Source organism: Arvicola amphibius, chromosome 3 (genome assembly GCF_903992535.2).
Source record: "Arvicola amphibius chromosome 3, mArvAmp1.2, whole genome shotgun sequence".
In the NCBI taxonomy this organism is placed as follows: Eukaryota; Metazoa; Chordata; class Mammalia; order Rodentia; family Cricetidae; genus Arvicola; species Arvicola amphibius.
In genome coordinates, this window is record NC_052049.1 from 121,694,419 (window position 1) to 121,716,401 (window position 21,983).

The 21,983-nt window shown below is 35.6% G+C and overlaps 1 protein-coding gene across 4 annotated transcripts in view; it reads right to left on the bottom strand.

Moving 5' to 3' along the window:
* The window catches only part of Atm (ATM serine/threonine kinase), a 105,459-nt gene that overhangs the window by 57,513 nt on the left and 25,963 nt on the right, over positions 1-21,983 (bottom strand). For 3 of the 4 annotated variants that reach the window (XM_038321748.1, XM_038321745.1, XM_038321746.1), the window contains 16 exons: positions 20,911-21,036; positions 18,973-19,098; positions 17,852-17,941; positions 15,714-15,885; positions 14,837-15,036; positions 13,205-13,287; positions 12,952-13,107; positions 11,533-11,608; positions 11,275-11,405; positions 9,376-9,505; positions 8,131-8,304; positions 6,911-7,080; positions 5,096-5,342; positions 4,253-4,368; positions 2,974-3,100; positions 2,331-2,530 (listed from right to left, as the gene is read on the bottom strand). In XM_038321748.1, coding sequence (XP_038177676.1) covers positions 2,331-2,530; positions 2,974-3,100; positions 4,253-4,368; positions 5,096-5,342; positions 6,911-7,080; positions 8,131-8,304; positions 9,376-9,505; positions 11,275-11,405; positions 11,533-11,608; positions 12,952-13,107; positions 13,205-13,287; positions 14,837-15,036; positions 15,714-15,885; positions 17,852-17,941; positions 18,973-19,098; positions 20,911-21,036 — 2,324 coding nt within the window. The remainder of the gene's footprint in view (positions 1-2,330; positions 2,531-2,973; positions 3,101-4,252; positions 4,369-5,095; positions 5,343-6,910; positions 7,081-8,130; positions 8,305-9,375; positions 9,506-11,274; positions 11,406-11,532; positions 11,609-12,951; positions 13,108-13,204; positions 13,288-14,836; positions 15,037-15,713; positions 15,886-17,851; positions 17,942-18,972; positions 19,099-20,910; positions 21,037-21,983) is intronic. The other variant, XM_038321747.1, reaches the window with a different exon arrangement.

Genomic DNA, 21,983 nt, shown 5'->3' on the forward strand with positions numbered 1-21,983 from the left:
AACGAGCAGGCGTGGTTGTTCATATCCTTACTACAGGACTGTGGGCAAGGAGCTTGCTGGCCAGCCAGACGTGCTGAAATGGCCTGGTTCTCACTGAGTGAGAGATGCTGTCTAAAGCTAGAGGAAGACATGGTATGTCCCACTCTGGTTTCCATATGCATATATCCAGATATTCAACATGCATGGAGCAGCATTCAGAGTCAAACCTTAGGGAAAATCTGATTTCAAGACTTAACCTCATTATGTACTGAAGCGGTCAGATTTCATAAAAAAATTGCAAACCCCAGAAAGAAATAAAGCATGAAGTATTATGAGGAAGAAAATCGAAATATTTCCTGAAGAACTTCAGACACTGGAGTTACTAAAAAAAAAAAAAAACTCAAAATAATTTTAAAATTTAATTAAAAGTTGAGAATAGAATGAAGGTTACCAAAGAACAGAGAGTGGAGATATGGAAGGATGGGGAAGAGATCTGTGGGCACTAAGTTGCAGTTGGGGAATGAGACATTCCGGTGTGCTACAGAAGAGGGTAACTACAGATAACTGTATAGATCAAAAAGCTACAAGAAAGGATTCTGAATGCTTTCATCATAACAAAAAGATGAATGATTTTTAATTTCCATTCTTTGAAGATATACAAAAATGATAAACCTCTGGAGCTATTAAAAAAAAAAGGACATGGCCAAATGAACTTATGAGAGACTATCCAGAGAATATATGCCTGCAGCTCTTGTTATTTGAAAAATCAAGGAAAGGAATTGCTGAACCTAGGTGTTCGAAGGCAACTCAGCAAAGCCCTACTACTTTAAAACAATTAACAGTCAATAATAAGGAAAGAAAAACTAACATAAATAGCTGATTTGAACAAGTCAATAACAAGTAATGAGACTAAATAAAAAGCCATGCAACAACAACGAAGTCCAGGACCAGATGACATCACTAAATTGAGACTGGTTTTTCTCAATTATTCAAAAATTAAAGACAATTTCTACTAAATCATTCCACTAGACCAGAATTATCCTGACACCCAAACCACACAAGTACATAATAACAACAACAAAAAAAAAATGCAGGCCAATATTCCTGATAAGCATAGACACAAAAAAACCTCCCATAAAGTACTAGCAAATCAACTTCAACATCACACGGCAAAGATTGTACAAGATTGACGGGGTGCATCCCAGAGATGCCAAGATGTTCAACATATACAAATCAATAAAAGTGCTAAACCATATATCAACAGAATTAAGAGTAAAATCTTAACAGCCAAAAAAAGGAATTTGAATAAATTTAACATCCCTCCATGTGGGGGAAAAATCTGAACTAAACAGACATTTTAGGAATATACCTCAATAAAATAAGAAGTCCAGAGTTAACACAATGGACAGAGAAAAGCTGAATAGTTTCTCTTTCATTTTTAAAAGGACAAGAGCTTCTCTTTCACTTCTATTTCAAGACAGTGATAGAGCACATAAGAAAGAAAGGTAAATTGGGTCCAAACTAACAGAGAAAACTCAAATCATCAGTATTTGCAGGTAAACTTAACAGTTCCACAAAGAAACCCACTAAAACTACTAAATGTTTTCATTAAGGTGCAGGTTATAAATTCAACATAAAACAATCAGTAGGATTTCTTCACAATGATAAGGAATGAAATGGAAAAGGGTAGGGGAATCTCATTTATAACATCCACAAAAAATTTTAGCCTGAACAGAAACAATATCTATAAAACAAAACAAGAAATTTATTATATATATTAATGAAAGAAGGTAAAAAGGAAGAAATCTTTTAATCATTGAATCATTATTAAAATGCCCACTCTATGTACACAAAGCAAAATGTAATATAATCCCTAAAGATACCAATGATTCCTTAGAGAAATAAAAATAAATAAATAAAATTTCCAAGATTCAAACAGAACACACACACACAGAAATCTCAAACAGCCAAAGCAGTTTCGAGTGAAAAGAACAAAGCAAACGTATTTGATGACTTTTGATCACAAAGACATAGGCAAAAATAGAATGAGATTACCATGAAAATGTACATAGAGACCAATGAAACAGCACAGTGTTCACCTACAGTCCCAGGATGCAGGAAACAGATAGGTATCCTCGGAGCAAGCTGGCTAGACAGACCAGCCATACTGGTGTGCTTTGGTTTCACTAAGTGACCATGACTCAACGAAGCAAGTGAAAACCAATTGAGAAAGATGCCTAATGTCAACTTCAACTCTACATGCACTCATGCCCAGCATGCACGTGCTTGCACACAAGAAAGACCAGCACACAAAAAATACTGCTAATGCATCAGTCCAATCTATTATTTACCTTTTATTGATATAGTGAATCAATGTGTAAATAACATCTCGAAGAACAAAGGCCCAAGCGCCTCCCAAGCTGCTTTTTATATCTTTCAGTAATAAACTAACAAACAATTGATATATTTTAAGAATTCTATGCTTTTTATAGACATTATTTGTCTCCGTTGCTTGTTCACAAATGGCCAGAAGAATTTTCTGATAGGAATCCTACAAAACAGATATACATATAGAAAAAAAATTTTAAATTAAATATATTCAGCTACAACCAATATAGTTTATACTTTACTAAATGATTATTTAGATATGGGCTTTATAGCACATGCGAAATATTATATTAAAATTGTTAAGAGTATTTCACTTTTAAAAAAGTGGCTACATTAGTTTTTAGAAAGTAAGCTAAAACTTAATAGATTATTATGAAACAGTAAACACATTCCCTGAGATAATAAGGCAGGGTCATGAAATCCTGGCCTGATACATTTAGTTAACACTAAATAAAATACTAAAATACAACTTGTAAATCAAGTGTTTTCCTTTTTTAAATTAGTCAAGTAAGTTTTCATGTTCCTTCTTCCCCGGATATACTTAGATTTTCTAGCTAAAAAAGACTTCTTATCAATTATTATACTAATAATGTAACATGTACTTACAGGAATTTTAGAAAGAATTTCTAAAATGCTTTTAAACTTGGTTTTATGACAGTTGCTGATGTAGGCAAATGTTGCTTTAATAACATGTGATGAAAAATATGGTGGATTAGGAGCAGGACCCAAATCCCTAAAGAAGAAAAAAAATGTAGGCATTTTAAAAACAAAATTAGAAGAGTGAACTTCTAAAATGGAGCTTTAAATAACTCCCAAGTTACAAAACTGGCTTTTAAAATCACAAACAATAAGACAAAATTCACATATGAATCAGACTTAACTTCAGATGGATTTGTTTAAAACAACTAGTTTATTTAACCTTTTATGATGTTAATGGCAGCCCCAGAGTCAAGCCTTAGCAAAACTTCCCTTCAGGTCTGATTTACAACTCTATATTAGAGTAGTCAAGACCAATAGTATCTTAAACCAGGTGACACATTAGATTAGTAACATTATTTAGAATACAATTATAAACTAACTTCTTTCCTAGCATTACTAATAATACATATGCTTAGCACAGTAAGCTTTTATAAAAACTGAGTATTTTCAGCTGGGCACAATGGTGCACACCTTTAATCCCAGCACTGGGAGGCAGAGGCAGGCGGATCCCTGAACTTGAGGCCAGTCTGTTCTACAGAGAGTTTTAGAACAGCCATCATTGCACAGCAAAACCCTGTCTAACAAAAACAAAACCCAAACAAAACATTTTGGGGACTGGAGGGATAACTCAGCAGTTAAGAGCACTGACTGTTTTTCCAGAGGACCCAGGTTCAGTTCCTAGCACCTACTGGGTGGCTTACAGCTGCAACTCCAAGAGGTGTGGGGCGTAGGGAGTGTACTAATGCCCCCTTTACAGCCTCTATGGGCATAACATGTATTGATATTCATGCAGGCAAAACATCCATATGCAAAAAAATAGTATTTTATTTTTTAAAATTGAGAATTTTCAAGTAGCTTACAATCATGCCAAAAAAGTCACTCTAATATTCATATACAACTGATTTTATATCTGAGTTAAACTGGACAGCTAAAGAGAACCACAAAGAAAGGCGGCAGAGAAAAAGACAAGACATGGCTAAGAGAATCAGTAATAAAACACATCAAGAAAAAGTCACAAAAGGAATTATGTAACTCAGTGCTTAAATACCAAGGGAAGAGTGGAAAGACTGGGCTCCCCCAAAAAGGCAGCTAGAAAAAGCAAGTACAGCAGGACGGCTGCAGTGAGGAGATGGGGACTGAGTGACTCTTACACTACATAGGCTAGCTTTCTATGGAACAGGCTTACCCTGAAAAGTCAGCGAGGTCAGTGCTTTGACTGGCATCAGAATCAGCTGTTTCATGGAATGTCATCAGTAACTCCACCACAATCTCTGGTAAATTACTAATGAATACTTGATCAATCTGTAAGGACACAAAATTAAAATATATTAAACATTTTTATATCTGTGATTTTTACAACAGCACTAAGGGTCTGTATTAATTCCTTACTTCATAACTATAAAAAAAAGATAACCAAGCCCAGGTTCTGCAAAGAAAACCTCTATATTTTCTTCTACACAGCCAATCCATAGACCAAGATGAGCATAAGGAAATCATAACAAACCAGTTCTCCTTACTTCAACTTTTGTATCACACAGAATCATTTTAACAGAATTTGATTTCACATTAAATTTCTAAAACTGGAAGTTCTCCAGCTAGCAAAGTTCCATGACTTACACTGTTCCTCGATTTGCATTTTACTTTTTATTCATCTGTTAACTCTTTCATATTCTTAACTATTAAGAACCTTTGTGACTGGCAATAAGCCCGAGATGCCCGTACTCTTCTTCCGTACCTGGTGACAGTTCACCTTTCACCAACAGCTGCTGCAATAACGACTGTGAAAAAAGTAAGTTTCTCACCAATCTGCTTCTACTACAGGCAGGCTCACGAAGGGCAGAGATTCCCTAGGAATGCCAGCAAGCATCCAAGATCCGTGTGAGCTGCCAGCCAAGGCAAGCTGTTACATGGATGTAGCCATATTTACACAGCAAACACATTGCCAAGTCATCACCCCAAGTCCGATAACCTTAAAGTTTACATCTTTTATCAGTAAGGGAATAACAGTAGATAAAAAGTGAAGCCATACCTGTTTTCCTAGGAAGTCTTCACCTTTAAGTGTATCATAGACCTTGGTAGCGGTCTCTCTCTTCTGTATTATGCTGCTGTCTCCTGTGCCCTCATAGGCAAAGTAAGGAAGAATGTGTACAAGAATCTTTGGAAAGCAGTCTATCAACAGACTTTTCCAGCACTTTTGAATCTGATTAGCAATGGACTTCACCTCATCAAACTGACTTCTAATCACCAAATGTGGAATCAAAACCTTGTAACACGATCTGAAAATGTGTAAGTTTAAAATTTAGGTTACAAATGTTTTCAAAGTAAAATTTTACATTAAAATAACAAAATATGCTGGGCAGTGATGTCGCATGCCTTTAATCCCAGCACTCAGAAGGCAGAGATAGGCAGATCTCTGTGAGTTAGAGGCTAGCCTCGTCTACAGATTGAGTTCCAGAACAGGCTCCAAACCTACACAGAGAAATCCTGTCTCGGAAAACCAATAATAAATAAACAAACAAACTACTTTTATATTTTAAATTATTTTTTAAAATTTTAATATGCAGGTGTTCTGCCTGTATATATATATATCTATGTACAATTAGCATGCCTGGTGCCTATGGAGGCTAGAAGAGGGCACTGGATCCCTTGGAAAAGAAGTTACAGAAAATTGTGAGCTACCATATGGGTGCTGGGAATTGAACCTGGGTCCTCTAGAAGAGAAGTCACTGCTCTTAACTGCTGAGCCATTGCTCCAGCCCCTAGATCATTAGATACTCTTATTCTAATTTTATAAATGGAGAAATTAAAGATAAGAAAAATATAAATAACACACACACAAAAAAAAGTACAACTTCTATTCTTCCTCCCTTTTTCTGAGACGATAGCCCTCCGTAGCCCAGGCTAGCCTGCACTATACTTATACACACCATGTTGACCTGTAAATTGTGGCAATCCTCCTGCCTCTACCTCTTGAGTTCAGGAACTATAGACATGCGGTATGCACCACTATACCCAGCTAAGGAACTTTTATTTTTTACCCATAATCAACTTAATGCAATGATCAATGGTAATGGTAATATCAATCAAAACTTAATGTAAGACCAATGGTAAACAATTTATAAATTCGAAGAACAAATATAAAAGTTATCGCAAAATATAATGGATGATAAAAACCATCAAATGTACATCTATCAAAAAACACTTTTTTAAAAAAAAAATACAGGGTCCTCTGTAGTACAGGCTGGCTTTGAACTCCTTAAGTAGCTGAAAATGACCTTGAACGACTGAGCTTCCTTCATCTACCTTCTGAGTGTTCGGATTATAAATATGTGCCATTATGCCTGGTTTATGCAGTCAGTGTTGAATCTAGGATTTTGACCATGCTAGGCAAGCACTATATCAACTGAGCTATATCTCAGCATTTTTCGATAAGCTTTGAAAATTCATAGAAATAATGATTAAATAATTCACTACCAAGCAAGAGGAAAGAAAAGGAAATAATTACCCCACTAGTAATTTACCTTTGACTATTTTCAAAAGTAAATCGAGATACATAAGATATTATGTACAATTCAAGATAAATATCATGTAAATATATCTTATGTAAATCGAGATACATAAGGTATTACTACAGCTCACTCAAAGACACACAACTGATTACTAATATTGCAACCAATAAATCCTAAGTTTTTGAACTAAAAGCATACATACATCCTTTGATACAGTCTATGTCTTTTTTTTTTTTTTTAAATAAAAGACCAGGCAACTTCCACCTGTGGATATGGATGTGAGAGGTGGGAGGAGGATTGTCAAACACTACTGCAAACAATATATATAAACCTACCTATAGAAATCCTCAATAGTTGTGTAATTTAATAAAATAAAAGGAAAGGAAGATAAGTTGTATTCAGTATCTTGAAGGTTTAGCCATTCCAAAACCAAATAATCTAGATGAGAAGTCATAAAGTCTTCTAAACTTCTACACCCAAAAGATTCAGAGACTTTCTCTAAAACCTGCACAAAAGGAAAATGTGATGTTTAAGGAAATGAAACAATCATTATCTCAGCTTGCTAGTATTTAAACTGTATTTATAGCAGTCACTTAATATTTTTCTACCTTGACTTCTTTATCAAATGACACAGGGGTAGTAATAAATGAGAAAATGGAAACTGTTATTTACTACACATTTGCTGGAGCAGCATCCAGAGCACATAGAAAACCCATAATAGACATTAAATAAATAATAGCATAATTTTATATAGCTGACTATATCTCAAAGAAAAGTCTAAGGAAAATTTAAATATTTTCATCCTTACACTTAAATTTCTAAAAATCCAAAACCACGTCACTCATTTTAATAAACTAAGTAAAAGGCTAATTCATTTAAGACCAGTTCCCTAGAGAATGACCTACAATAAAGCTTCATGGAACCCATGCTGGTACAAAGTTAACTGCCCATCAGTCCATATTTACCACATTAAACCTGCAACAAGAACTTGTAGAGGGTCCCAAATAATGAGCTTGGAGTGGAAGAACAGGGAGAGCTACCACAGTCTACAAATGGGATGTTATGCTTGCAATGACTGAGCCCAGACCTCTTTTCAAAAATCTAACCTAAAAGCCACACTGTCCTCAACTTTGTTTTCTGGCCCTATTAAATTCCAGTGTGCTGCTCCACAATCTGAGACATAAGCAAGCAAAAACCTCCAAGTGTTTCCACCAATAAACAGCATTCTAGAGGAACTGGTCTGTGTGGACACAACCACTAACTTTGGCTAGTTCTCAATGAGTGTTTTATAAAACTAAGAGGAAATACTGAAAACAAATATACTGCTTAAAGAATTATTAAATTTGGCTGGGGAAAAGACAATAGTTCAGGGGTAAAGTGCTTACATACTAAGTACAAGGCTCTGGGTCCAATCGACAGCAGTGGAAAAAACGCACCCCCTACACATGTCTGTGCGCACACAATCAAACTTGTTTCTAATATTCCCAGTCTAAAAAAGAAATTGTTTCTAAGCATCAAATGCCACATAAAAACAATGTGAAAATATTTATCATACCTTTTTCACAAGATGAGGTTCTAATCCATTTTCCTTCACAGATTTGCATAAGGCAAACAGAGCCTGTTTTTCACACACAGGGCTACAGTGCAAGACCACAGCTATCACCATCAGTAAAACAGATTTTCTATTGTGAATCTCATCCAGAAGATCAGGGTTCTGAGTATCACATGACTTAAAAAAATTATAAGAATAATGACATAAATAATGAAATTGATAAACCAAGCAAGCTCAAGTATACTCTAATCCCTAAGTAACCTGCAAACTTTTAAGTCTTATAGTAATGAGCTAAAAGGGAAAAACTTGAGAAACAAGCTTTTCTATAGTTAAAAAAAGCTGCCACTTCCAAAGATCTAAGGGAAACAATTATAAAAAAAAAAAAGGCATTTTCACATGCTATTAAGTTATCTAAAGAACAAACAGCAAAAGGAGAATGAGAAGTTTTAAGAGTTCTTCTACTACAAGGTGCTACTCCTAAGACTTTTTATGTTTTCTTCTTTAAAAATCACTGCCATCTGTCTCTATTAGTAAAGGAAAGCCTTGTGGACAGAACAACATGCTTTCAGCTTAGCCATCAGTTACTTTTTTAAAATTCCCAACAGGCACCCATTTTCAGTTTTTAAATTTATTTTTAATTTTTATGTGTGTGGGTGTTTTGCCACATGGATGTCTAAGTACAGTGCCTACAGAGATCAGAAAAGGTTGGCAGATACCCTGCAACTGGAGTTACAGATGTCATGTGGGTGCTGGGAATCAAACTCAGGTCCTCTGAGAACAGCCAATGTTTTTAATTGAGAGCCTTCTCTCCAGCCCCTACCTGCATTTTCTAACTAGCTGTACTCACTCTGCAATCCAGGGAGCTCTCAAATTTAACTCAGTCATTGAATAGTAAGATCATAGGCACACACCATCATACACAGCATTTTCTGGTGTGTTTTGGATTTTTCTTTTTGGCTTTTAAGATTTCTTAAACTAAAAAAGGCCTTTTAATCTCTCTTCTATATTGAAATCCCCATTAAAGTTGGATTTTCCTCATAATAATTAGATTACTTGAAGCAAAAATAATTGTTATTATTGACTTATTCTGACCTTTAAATTTCATTCAGGAAAATTTTATCCAGTCCATGTACTTGACTTAGACCAGCTTTATATTGTTAACTACTAAACGCAAACTCTCATCCAAAATGTGCTAAGAAAATGTAACACTGACAGACCGCGTGTGAGTGCAGAGCACAGACAACGTACTGTAGTTACCACGGCTCTCATCCCAGCCTCTGCTTTCAGGTATGCATTTTTAAAAGCTGTTTGCTGAAACTTCAAAAGCAGTGGTTTCGACCATCCGGAGGAATCTCCATGTCTCATATCCTGGAATAATCTTTAAAAACAAAATCTATTTATTTCAAACCCTACATATCAAAGCATATTCTAGAACATAAATAAACCACTCCATGAGGCAAATAAACAAGCTCTTCCTTTGAAAGGCTGCTTCAGCAGTTCAGACCACCTGCTAAATGTTAAGGTCCTTAATCTATAAGCCAATTTTTCTAGATACAAAAGATTTCAAAGTTTTTTAACTACTGGTCAGATTTGAACATTAAAGCCAAGCTGTCAGAAAGATTCATTGTCTCCTCTTGTCAAACATGAATCATAAGAGTCTACAAACTTATCAGTCTTTTCTAATGTTTAATCACCCCCCAAATGAGTAGCTTAATACTTGGATATTCAGTTAACATTATAATTGATGTGGAGGTTATCAATGTCTCTTACATAATAACCACATCTTTTAAGGCAACTGTAATGAATTCTAGTCTTGATATTTCGTAGAAATTTATTTCTGATTCCTTTATTTTGCTAGCCTCTCTTAAAACAGCCCAACATTAAATATCTAACAAATCAAAGACAAAAACAAAGTATAACAACAAGTCTACTTATCTTTCTTGAAATTTTTGAAAACTTAGATCTCCCCCTGCCCCCGTGATATTACTTCACTGAGTTACTGCACTCAACTTATGATCCTCTATGGCCTGATAATTTAAACTTCGGTTCAGTAAGTTGAACTCCCACATATAATCACGAGCAATCTTGACAATGCATTATTTTCTTACTAAAATAAATGAGGAATAAGGAACAACACCTGGCTCATGGAAACATCACTGTCACAGACTCAAATTTTGGACACATTTGCTCTAACATCGTAGAGCAATGGTTTTCAACCTTCCTAAGGCTACAACCCTTTAATACACTTCCTTAAGTTGTGGTGACTCCCAACCATAAAATTATTTTCATTGCTACTTCATAACTATAATTTTTATATTGTTATGAATCGTAATGTAAACATCTGCATTTTTCGATGGTCTTAGATGACTGTCCCAAAGGGTCACAACCTGCAGGTTGAGAACCACTGTTATAGAGTATGTGCCTGTGCTTGGATAATTTCTTTATGGCAACCTTCTTTTAATGGTCATTTAGATCTGAAAAATATGCAATTTTCAGCTTTTTAAAAATTTATATTTTACTATTATTATTATTAATTATTATTATTGTCTTTCAAGACAGGGTTTCTCTGTAGCTTTGGAGTTTGTCCTGGAAATAGCTCTTGTAGACTAGGCTGGCCTCGAACTCACAGAGATCCGCCTGCCTCTGCCTCCCGATTGCTGGGATTAAAGGCATGCACCACCACTGCTCGGCTCAGCTTTGATGTTTTTAAGGTAGCACAGAATTTCTTTTTCAAATATATTCATTTCACCAATTGTCAATGAAAAGCCACCATAGCCAAATATTATTTTAGGCTAAAAACAGAAATCATATCAGCATCATACAAAATGAAGAAACTACTGACTCACATAAAGCCATTAGTAGCCAAATATTCTACACCTCCTGTGTGCCAGCAGACACTGCTCATTCAAACCAATGGCTCATAAGTTCCGTATCACCAAGCCAGTTACCTCTCTAAGCCAGTTTTCATTATAAATTGGAGACAATAATGTTATATAAGTGACAGAACTGTCAGATTAAAGAAAAAACACAATTCCCAGGCACATGCATATACTGATTAAGTGGACGTTGCTGTTAACATTGCAGCTAGTGAAGGTGTTGCTGCTATCAGCAGCATCACAAGAGCTTTGTGAAAACCTAACTCATTACCTGTTGATTGACCCTGCAGCCAACATCCGAACTTGGTGATGATCATCAGCAAGAAACTCTGGAAATACTTCATTTACAGGAAAGTCTTGTCCCCTAACATCAAGGATTGCCCATTTGGAATATGGATCAGCCTGTAGTAAAATAGCAATCAAAGTTAAATACAAAACATTAAGAGAAAAATCACTCATTAGCATACAGAAAGAAAGGCAGCTTCAATCATTCCAATGAAGAACTTTCTAGTAACATGGAATAACTCACCTCAAGGAGAGTTTGGAGACACTTTACTAATGCCATTCTTACAGAGAATATACATTTCTTCTCCTTTGTTAGATGCCTGAAATCAGATAAGATTTTCAATGTAATAATTATTCAAACAAAAGCAAAAACAGAAAAAAAATCAATAAATATTAACGATATCACAGATAATTTCAAAAAAATTCTGCTTTAAATTAATTGTCAAGGCCAGTCTGGTCTACAAATCTAGTTCCAGGACAGCTAGGACTGTTACACAGAGAAACCCTGTCTCGAAAATACAAAGAAAAAAACAACAACCCACAAAACTGCAAATAAATAATTCTCATTATAAGAAACATGCCAGCATGCCAGTATATTTATCTTCCCTAAAATTCAAGCTAAATAAAAGAGAAATTTATTCTAATGCACACTTGTTTTATATCCTGGAACTGACATACTTCAGGTAGCCATAGTATAGCAAACTGAATATGAAACGAATATCCTCCAACTTTTCGTCATTATAACATATATTTAGAAATCTATGCTCTATATTGACTTAGAAAATCCTTTACTATTCTAGCAGAATGAGGCATCTAAGTGACATGTATGTGATCTCCTATAAGTAACAAATATGTTATTGCTGGACCTGGGTTTGATCCCTGGGACCCACACAGTAAAAGGAGAAAAACTGACTTCTACAAGTTGCTCTCTAACCTGAACATGTGCACCATGGCTCAGACTTCCCCACACAGTAAATAAAGTGTTAAAAAGATGGTTACAACTGTTATTGTGAGACTATGAAATAAGCAGTGACACAGCCGATGGGCTCATTCGGATCACCAACAACTCAACTGGTTTAGGATTGCCGCGCTTTTTATGCACCATCCATCAAGTTATGTGTGATTCAAAATCTACAGAGCCATATGCTAAACACTTTAGAAAACAAAACTTTATAAAAACCAGTGTAGCCTTTCAGTTAGGGACTGGAAGACAGAGCTGGGCAAAGGGCTCTATAGCTGAAGTACGTGCCATGTAAGTGTGAACACCAGAATCTAGATCTCCAGAGCCCATGTAAAGTAAGCTGCAGTAGCATCCATATGTAATCTCAGCATGCATACAGCTAGATGAGAAACAAAAGAAGGAATCTGTGGGTCTGGTAGCCTGATATGGGCAGCAGCGAACATAGTACCTGCTTTAAACAGGTAGAAAGTGAGGACTGACACCCCACGTTGTTCTATAACTGTCATAGGAGTACAGTAACACACATGTACCCACACCCATGTAAGCAACATTCACTGGCATGCACATTAAAGAAATGAAGACAGATTATGCTATACTGTTGTTAAATATTCAGAAAGTTACATGAGATACTTAGGAAAAAAAATCACTAAATTATAGAGTTTACATCGGCATCGAGAGGTGAAGAAAGAGACTTATGCTTACCAAAACGCCCCAATCACCGTCAGGAACTGTCCCTGAGCATTCCTTGTGCCCTCTGCGTCCACACTGCCTTGACTTAGGTTTGTCACTATATGATGGACATGGCTTAAAATTGCTCGACAAACATCTTGGTCGCGACGATGCAGAGAACATGCAAGGCTGTGGCAAAAAAGGTTTTTGTTATAAGCTTACAAGAACATGTCAGTTAGCTTATAATTTGAAGTGAGCATAATGTAACATGGCTTTCAATTCTTACGATAATGGTTTCAGAAGTTCAACAACATCTTCCATTGGCAACGAATGTTCTCTTCCAGGAAGATCCTTCAGAAGCACTAAGTACTAAAGTTGTTTAAAAAGAAAAGAAAAAGCCAGCTTTACCCATAGATCACTCACTTTTAAGCACATATAAACATCCACAGAGCATTTCCAAACACAGCATATAATAAAATATCTTTAAAATCAAAGACAATTCAAAATTCAGCACAACAGCTTTAACTTAAATGATTAAGAATCCTGACCGTATGCCATGGAGAACCCACACTCTCGCCTGTAAAATGGGGATATATCAATTATTTGGTCAGGTAACACAGGAGTAGAAACAATAACTTCTATTGCTGGAATTCAATAAATGATTATCACTGTTAACAATGCAGTTAAAAGATAAAAAATATGAAACTACTATGCCTCTATACTCTCAGAATAATGCTAAATTCAATGGTGAAAATAAGCAATCAATTTCTCAGAGGGACTAAGTAACTTTCTAGTTACAACAAAAAATCTTAAGAGATATTTCTTATAAATTACTAAAGAATTTGTTAAAAAACCCTTTTTAATACCTAACTTGGGAGTCATATGTAATATTACTGAGAATGTGGAATGATTTTAAACATCAAAGCTTCAAGACAAGCATATAACCCTTCCCACAAGTCACGGGTAAAACTTTATACTAGAGTATTTGTGAGAAATGAAACCAAGGGTCCCAACAAGATACAGTGAAACCCATTTCAATCAGAGAATGCCTGTTCAGCCTAATCCCATGACAAGGGATTCCATTACACAGTTAGGAATGCACCAGGTATGTCTACTAGTTACCAAACCAAGTCTATAATCTATCCAGAAGATACTCAATGGCTCAAGAGCTATTACCAACTGCTTACTGGGAATAAGGTAAGGACATATTCTACATGATAAGAAATTAGTTCCATAGATGGTTACTGAGTAAATAAATTCATTACTTATTTGTGAAAAGGTAGGGTTTTCATTTTGTCTTATAAAGACAAACAAAGGAGCTACAAATTTGGGGGGGGGGGGGAGATTAAGCCACAAAGTCATGAATTAAAATTGAAGGTATATATTAGTAGCATTAGTTTGAAAGCAACACTCAGACCTCAAATTCCATGTTATGAATTATTTTTAAAATCAAGACCTGTTTTACTGATTGCTGATTACATTCATAATCTCAGCACTTGGAAGAAAAGACTGTTAGCACAGGACAGCCTGGGCTACACAGTGAGAACCTGTCTTAAAGATGTTTCCTGTTCCAGTGTATAATAATACATAATAATTATAGGGAATAATATTCAAAATATATCCAAGTTCAATGTTTCAGCCTCAACTTCAATTATTTTCATAGCATGCTAAAAGAGAAAAAAGAGAAAACCAGACATGATAACATATACCTGTTACCCCACTTATTCAGTAAGATTGCTTCTGCTCAATCTGGGAAACACATATACACACACATGCAGAATATATTTTATAACTAGTCTCAGATTTATCTTTCAAAAAAACAAGTCTTCAAAGTTACTGTACCAATCTTACATATCCAACTATTACATTTTTTGGTAACACCGTAAAAAAACCAAAAAGCTTCTTCTACTTTACTCACCATCTGTAGGTGGATGGATTTAGTAAGGTCTAGTGTGCTAGAATCAAGTAGCATTAACAACTTTCTTCTAATATCAGTTGCTCTAAAAGACACTGTATTGCTCTGAGATGCGGTTACACACAAGCACAAGAACCTGAGCATGTCTAAAAGAAGATGATCTTGTTTTGACAGATAGTCAGCAGCTAAAAGACTCATGGCACCTAAAAACAAAAGGCACTCATTAACACAGACAGGGGCACAGCAGACTGATACTGATATGACCTAAAACATCCTCCTGCTTTCACAGTCGAAATAATATATCATGTGATTTTTGTTTAAACTATTTTAAATTTTTCTATGAACAATAAAGTAAGAAACTAAAAAATTTGATTTTTAAAATGAGAGTGATTTAAAATGTACAGTACACGAAGGGCCAGTGAAGTTGACCCAGCAAGTAAAAGTGTTTACATGTAGCCAACAAAACTGAGTTTAAAACCCAGAACGCAGAGCCCACAGTGGAAGGAGAGAACTGACTTCTGGAACACTGTCCTTCAACCTACACGTGTGCCCACATTAACACACGTGAACACAGAAAATAATATAAACAAAAATATATATTTTAAGTGCTTATGCATAGTGGCACACACTTGGAAGGCAGATGCAGGTGGATTGTTTTGAGTTTGTAGACCACCCTGGTCTATATAATGAGTTCCAGGACAGTACTACATAGCACTTGTCTCCAGAAAAAAAAAATTAATGTTTAGAAAAAGAACAATCCAAGTAGATGATACCTCAGGGGAATGAAATGATCATTAAAGTTCTTTTCAGTGAGGTCCTTTACAGAGACAAATTCATATAAAGTGGCAAAGGAAACCCCAAGCAGTGCACACTTATTTACCAACAGTACTCTGGTGCTCTCCAGAGTCGTTTGCATCGCTCACAGCGCTGGCAGGGCGACCACTGAACAGACGTGAGGATGACGGACCCTGTGCCTCCATCAGATTCTCATCAGCAGCGTCTCGCACAGAAGTTACTTCTCTATAGTCAAATGGCTTTTTCATGCAGGATGCCTTTAGATAAAAGAAAGATGCGGTTTTCACCTTCTTTCAGAAACACCCTAATCCATCATATTGTAGGACGTGAATATATAAACTGTAATCTGTTTATATAACATGTTAGATAACATGGTAATAACAAGATTTTAAAAATAAATTCTTATATAAAAAAATTACCATGGGCCATCAAGAAGGCTCATGGGATAAAGGCACTTGCTGTCATGCCTGATGACCTTATTTGAATCCCTGGGATCCACATGTTAAGAGACAATAGACTCCCAGAAATGTTTCTCTGACTTTCACATGTGCACTGTGATACACGTGCTCACACACAGGCATAAATAAATGAATGTAATACAAGAGTCTAGCAGTCATTCTATGTTGTATTTAAATAATCAAGCACCACTCTGAACCCTTACAAACAAAAACTATACTTGGCAACATTTAATAAAACTTTTAAAATTTAACACCAGAAATTGATGAAAGCACAGAATAAGTATCAATTATTAGGACTATTTTGTTGGACAATAATAATATCCATCAAAATTAAAATTAAAGAGCATGGAAGCATGTACCTGTAGTCCCACCTCTTTGGATACCTGAAGCAAAGGAATCGTTTGAGCCTAGAGTTCTAGTGGAGCCTGGGCAACACAAGTAAGATCTTATCATAACTAACACATACACACACATACACTCTCTAAAAATCCTCACATTACTTTGAACAATACAGTCCCTTTCTTGTATCCTTTCAAGTGCACAAATACAAGAAGACAAAACAGAAACGCAGAAGTCTCTGTGGCAGAACTTTTGGTTAGAAGGGGAAAATGACTTGAAATGTTAAGTGAGAGCAGGTGAATATGCAAGGCATAAGGGTATGGTCCCTAAGAAGATTGCTTACAAGGCTTAGGTAGGATGACTGTCAAAAACTCAAGACCAAACTGGGGTATGTAATCAGTATGTAATCAGTATGTAATCAGGCTAGCCAGGGATATCCTAGCAAGATGCACTCTAAAACAGATAAACAGACAGAAAGGAAACAAAAAAGTAAAAGCAGGTGGATTTTTTGAAAAAATGTATTATTCTGATAGCGATATACACACACTATTCCTAAGCTAAGGAATACATAACTGCCGCATAAAGCACAGCAGTATGTACCTCACAGGTAAGTATAGCAAAAAGAAAAACAATTTGTCATTAAATACAAATAATAAAGTTACAGAGTGTTTTTTCACTCAGTAAGCAATTAAAGTTTCTTCAGGCACTGTTAGTGAGCATGTATAACAAAAGCCCAATGTGATAGAAATGAAGCTTAAACACCACAGTAAGAACAGGTTCCCTAGAAGGCAATGTGTTTTCCTCTACTTTGGGAGTTCTTTGTTTCTTAATGAATTGGCTAGGCATGGTGTACACCTTTAATCCCAGCGCTGGGGAGGCAGAGGCAGACCTCTGGGAGTTCAAGACCAACCTGATCTGCACAGCAAGTTCTAGGCTAGCCAAGTTATATGGTGAGACCATATCTCGTACAATAAATTGAATCTATCTGTCAATGATTTAGTAGGAAACTAATAGGCAACTAAACTACTCTGCCAGATACTGATATTAAGAAAAAAATCAAATATATGTCCTCTTAATGCAATAAGGTTATTAAAGGCTACATTTATTTTAAAAAAAAAAGTCCAAAATGCTATATACCAGGAGATACTACCTATTCATTATAACAAAAATTTGCAATGTAGGGCCAGCAAAACGGGTCAGTGAGAGGCTTTTGCATGCAAGTCTGTCACTGGATCACAGAAAGTGACGGACAAGAATCCACTCCCAAAAATTGTCCTCTGACTTCCACATACACCATGGTACACATGTGCCGGCTTGCTTGTGCCTGCTTATCCTCTCCATCCTTCTCTCACACATATATGTTTATATAATTTTAATTGCATCTCAGAATCAATGAAATTTATTAGTAAAAAAGATTCATACTTACTAAATTTTCACAAATATCTGCAATGTCATTCACAAGCTTTGAAGTTAACAATCGTAGGAAAAAGCCGGATACAATCTTGTGTGGATTACGCTATAATTTAAACGAAGATTCAAGTAATAAAACATAAAACCATAAAACAAATACAGATTGTTGTTTATAATATTTTCTCTATCTTGAATGAAATGTAGATAAAGAGTCCAGAACTGAGGCCAAAGTATAAGTTGAGGTACATTATCATCTTTCTTTCTTTTCTTTTCTTTTTTTTTTTTTTTTTTTTTTTTTTTTTAAGAACAAGGACTTACTGAGTCTATTTCAAGAAGGCAGTGAACTATAAAGTAACCAGAATAGAAACTACAGTCTAATCTCCTTAAGGAAATAATAAATGAAGTAAATGTCTCTGTGTTGATGCATCATTAACATATCAGCTACTAATACTAAACATAGTAAGCAACTGTCTGTGAGGATCCCTCTTTCACTTCATGCCTTCCACACTTATACAAAAATACAAGAAAGCATATTAGAAAATCGAAACTATATGCTATGAATATTAGGTTGCTTATGTACTAGCTTTCAAAGACAGTTCCAATTAGCAACATTCTACATCGTATGGCTATCCCAGCAGGCTTCTGAAAAATCAAAACAAGGATTACACACAGCTGTACTTTTTCTACCAAATGTTACCTAAGATCATATGGGTAAAAGAAACATTTGTACTACTATCATTTATCTTTGTGAGCACTCTACAGACTGAGCTCATTCTAAGGTGGGGTTTTCATTTCTGTACCACTATACCCTACCACCTATGGTATAGTGTTATGAAAACTGCAGACTTGTTAACAACGATCAACAAACTAATGAAAATGTGCTAACAATAAAAGACTCATCTACGTAGTTATATATATATATATATATGTATATATATGTATATACACATATACATATTATATATATAATAAGAAAATGAAGTTACAAAAAAGTTTCATAATAAACCAATATTTTTGGAACATTTTTATCATGCAATTTAATTTCAGATCAGTATATAAATTTATAAATGAACCAAAAACTCAAAATCACCAAATAAGCCATATAAATATACTATACTACCAAAAAGATGATCTTACCTTGGAATGCCTACACAAGCAACTTGTACACAGATGTATCACATTTCTCAATGAACCAATCCTAGATTCCTCATTTGTCTTATTTTTAAATAGAGAGATACTTTCTCCTGCACACTGCATTAGAGACTATTTAGAATAGAGGGAAAAAAAGACAAATTTCAATTGAAATAACAACTTAGTATTGCTATTTTAAAATTTCATTTTTTATATTTATTTATTTATTATGTATACAATATTCTGTGTGTATGCCTGTAGGCCAGAAGAGGGCACCAGACCCCATTACAGATGGTTGTGAGCCACCATGTGGTTGCCGGGAATTGAACTCAGGACCTTTGGAAGAGCAGGCAATGCTCTTAACCTCTGAGTCATCTCTCCAGCCCCTTAAAATTTCATTTAAGAACCAAAGCTAAATATAAATATATATAAACTGAACATGAAACTGGGAGTGGCAACTGACACCTGTGATCCCAGCACTGGAAAAGATTATGAGGCCACCCTGCGCTAAAATCTGAGACCTTATCTCAAAAAAATAAAAATAAATAAAAATGCACATGGCCATGTAATAAGATTGCAAATGAGGAGCACCCAAAAAAGAAAATGACAAATTTAAGTCATGTGTGGCAGTACACCTATAATTCCAGTGCTCAGAGGGCACTGGGCCTTTTAGTTCCAGGCAGGCTGGACTGTGCAACGAGGTCGTCTCAACAAACAAAACAGTAACAAAAACTCACCAGAATTTTACATCCTGCTCCCTTCACAAATCCCACCACAGATAAGACATACTAGTATCAAGAGATTAAATAAATTTTAAGCTTAGAACCTATGTGATTAATATACCCAATCAAGAATTCTTCACTACTGATTATCTTGGGGAAAATTTTTAGGAATACAGATAAAATCAATATTTATAGACAGGCATGGTTGTGCACACTTTTAATGCCAGAACTTGGGAGACTGAGGAGGAAGAACTCTGTGTTCCAGGACAGTCAGGGACCCAACCTCAAAATACTACTACTACTACTAACAACAACAACAACAAGAACAATCATAAAATCATAAATATCAGTAATGTAATGAGGTTACATTGTGATAAAGATCATTTACCATATTTATTTACTACTGGCTTATAATAACTACACATCTTAAGAAAGGACACACTATTTCTTTTAGACTGTATAAGTGAAAGAGCACCTCTTATCTAAAATATACACAACAAAAAATGTTTCAGAATTTGGAATATTTATATATACATAACAAAATATCTTTGGGATAGATTTCAAATCTAAAAACAAAACTCATTTGTTTCATCAACCCTGTGTTTGTTAGTTTTTTGTCAACTTGACAACAGCTAGAGTCGTAAGAGAAGGAGGACCTTAATTGAAAATTAGTCTACAGGCAAGTCTGTGGGAACATTTTCATTCATACAACATGATGATTGCTGTAGAAGAGCCCAGTCTACTGTGGATGATGCCATCCACAGACAGTCCTGGGTAAGTGAACCAGGGGATCAAGTCAACATACAGGGTTCCTCCATGGCATCTGTTTCAGTTCCCTCCTCAAGGTTCCTGCCCTGGTTATCTTCAATGCTGGACCATGATCCTGATGTATAAGCCAAACACACCTTTCCCCCATCATCTTCCCCCAGGTTGCTTTTGGCCATGGTCTTTATCACAGCAACAGAAAACTAAAGACAATATCTTACACACATCCAATGTTAACCTGTGCTACATCTTGAATATGACCTGTCATATGAGGGCAGATGTGGAAATTTTCACATTGTAGTTGTGCTGGGACTCAAATTTTCTAGTTCTAAAGTGTTTCAGATTTCCTGTTTTTTCAGATTAGGAACATTCAACAAACACAAAAATTTATTTTCCCTAATTTTTCCAGGAATTCATTTAAATCCATCTAAAACTTTATCAGTATAAATTTTCCTACCTTGGCCTTCTGGAACAATTCTGATTTATACGCTTCCTCTTCCATTATTATACCCAAATAACAATAGCAGCCAAGAACGCCCACCAAAAGACTTGAACACCGGACAAGTGTTTCTGAACTTGTAATCTTAAATCATAAATTTAAAAATATAGTATTAGATATAAATAATTCTGTGTACTTGGAATTACCCCTGAAAAAAGAAGTTCATGCACATCTGAAGAAATAAAATTCAGCAGAGTTAAAACTGGAATGCTCCAGGGTAACCACCAAAATCAGCTGAAAGATGACTGTAGAGTTATGATAACCAATGTTCCAAAACAGTCTTCAGTTACTCCTAGAGACAGGTAGGAGCATCTCCTCCTACTCCTTCCAAAGTAGCAACACACAAGAAGGAAAAAGGAACAGTCCGGCAAACAAGTGTTTTAGAACATGAGCAGAGAGCTGGTCATGCTGCTCAGGGGAAGAGTGCGTGCCTAACAAACACAGGGCCTAGGATTGATGCCCAATACTGGAGGGGGGGGACAAGACTTTGAACATGATCAAAAACTAGATTAATAGAAAAACTGGTGTGGCCCGCACGACGACTATTGCTGCTTGACAGTTTCAACTTTGTGAATCGCAATTCTCCAGCACCCTTTTCCTTTTACTTTTCCATGATTCTCACTATGCTGCCATTCTCTTTGGAAATTTTGTGCAGGCTTTGGTGAAGGATGAAAATGTATAAAATGGAAGACTCTACAAAATTCTTTGGAAAAATCCCTGCCACCGTGGAATCATTTAGGGCTCTAACTCTGTCTACTCCCACACAAGTTAATACCACCTGCTAGAAAATTTAGATAAGTTAACATGTGCTTGATAAACAAGGTATATTTGATAATCAAAATTTATAAATTCCTAAGATCTATTCAAGTTCACAGAAATATTTGTCTAGCTTTGCTTTGCTTACTTGAAGCTGATGTCTTTTCCCCCAAAGTCAGGAAAACAGACAAAAGTCCCCATTCTCTCCTGGGCTTGAAGAAAGTTCCTGCTTACTAAAAAGGGAGCCATTCTTACTGGGAAGAGGAACTTGTGGC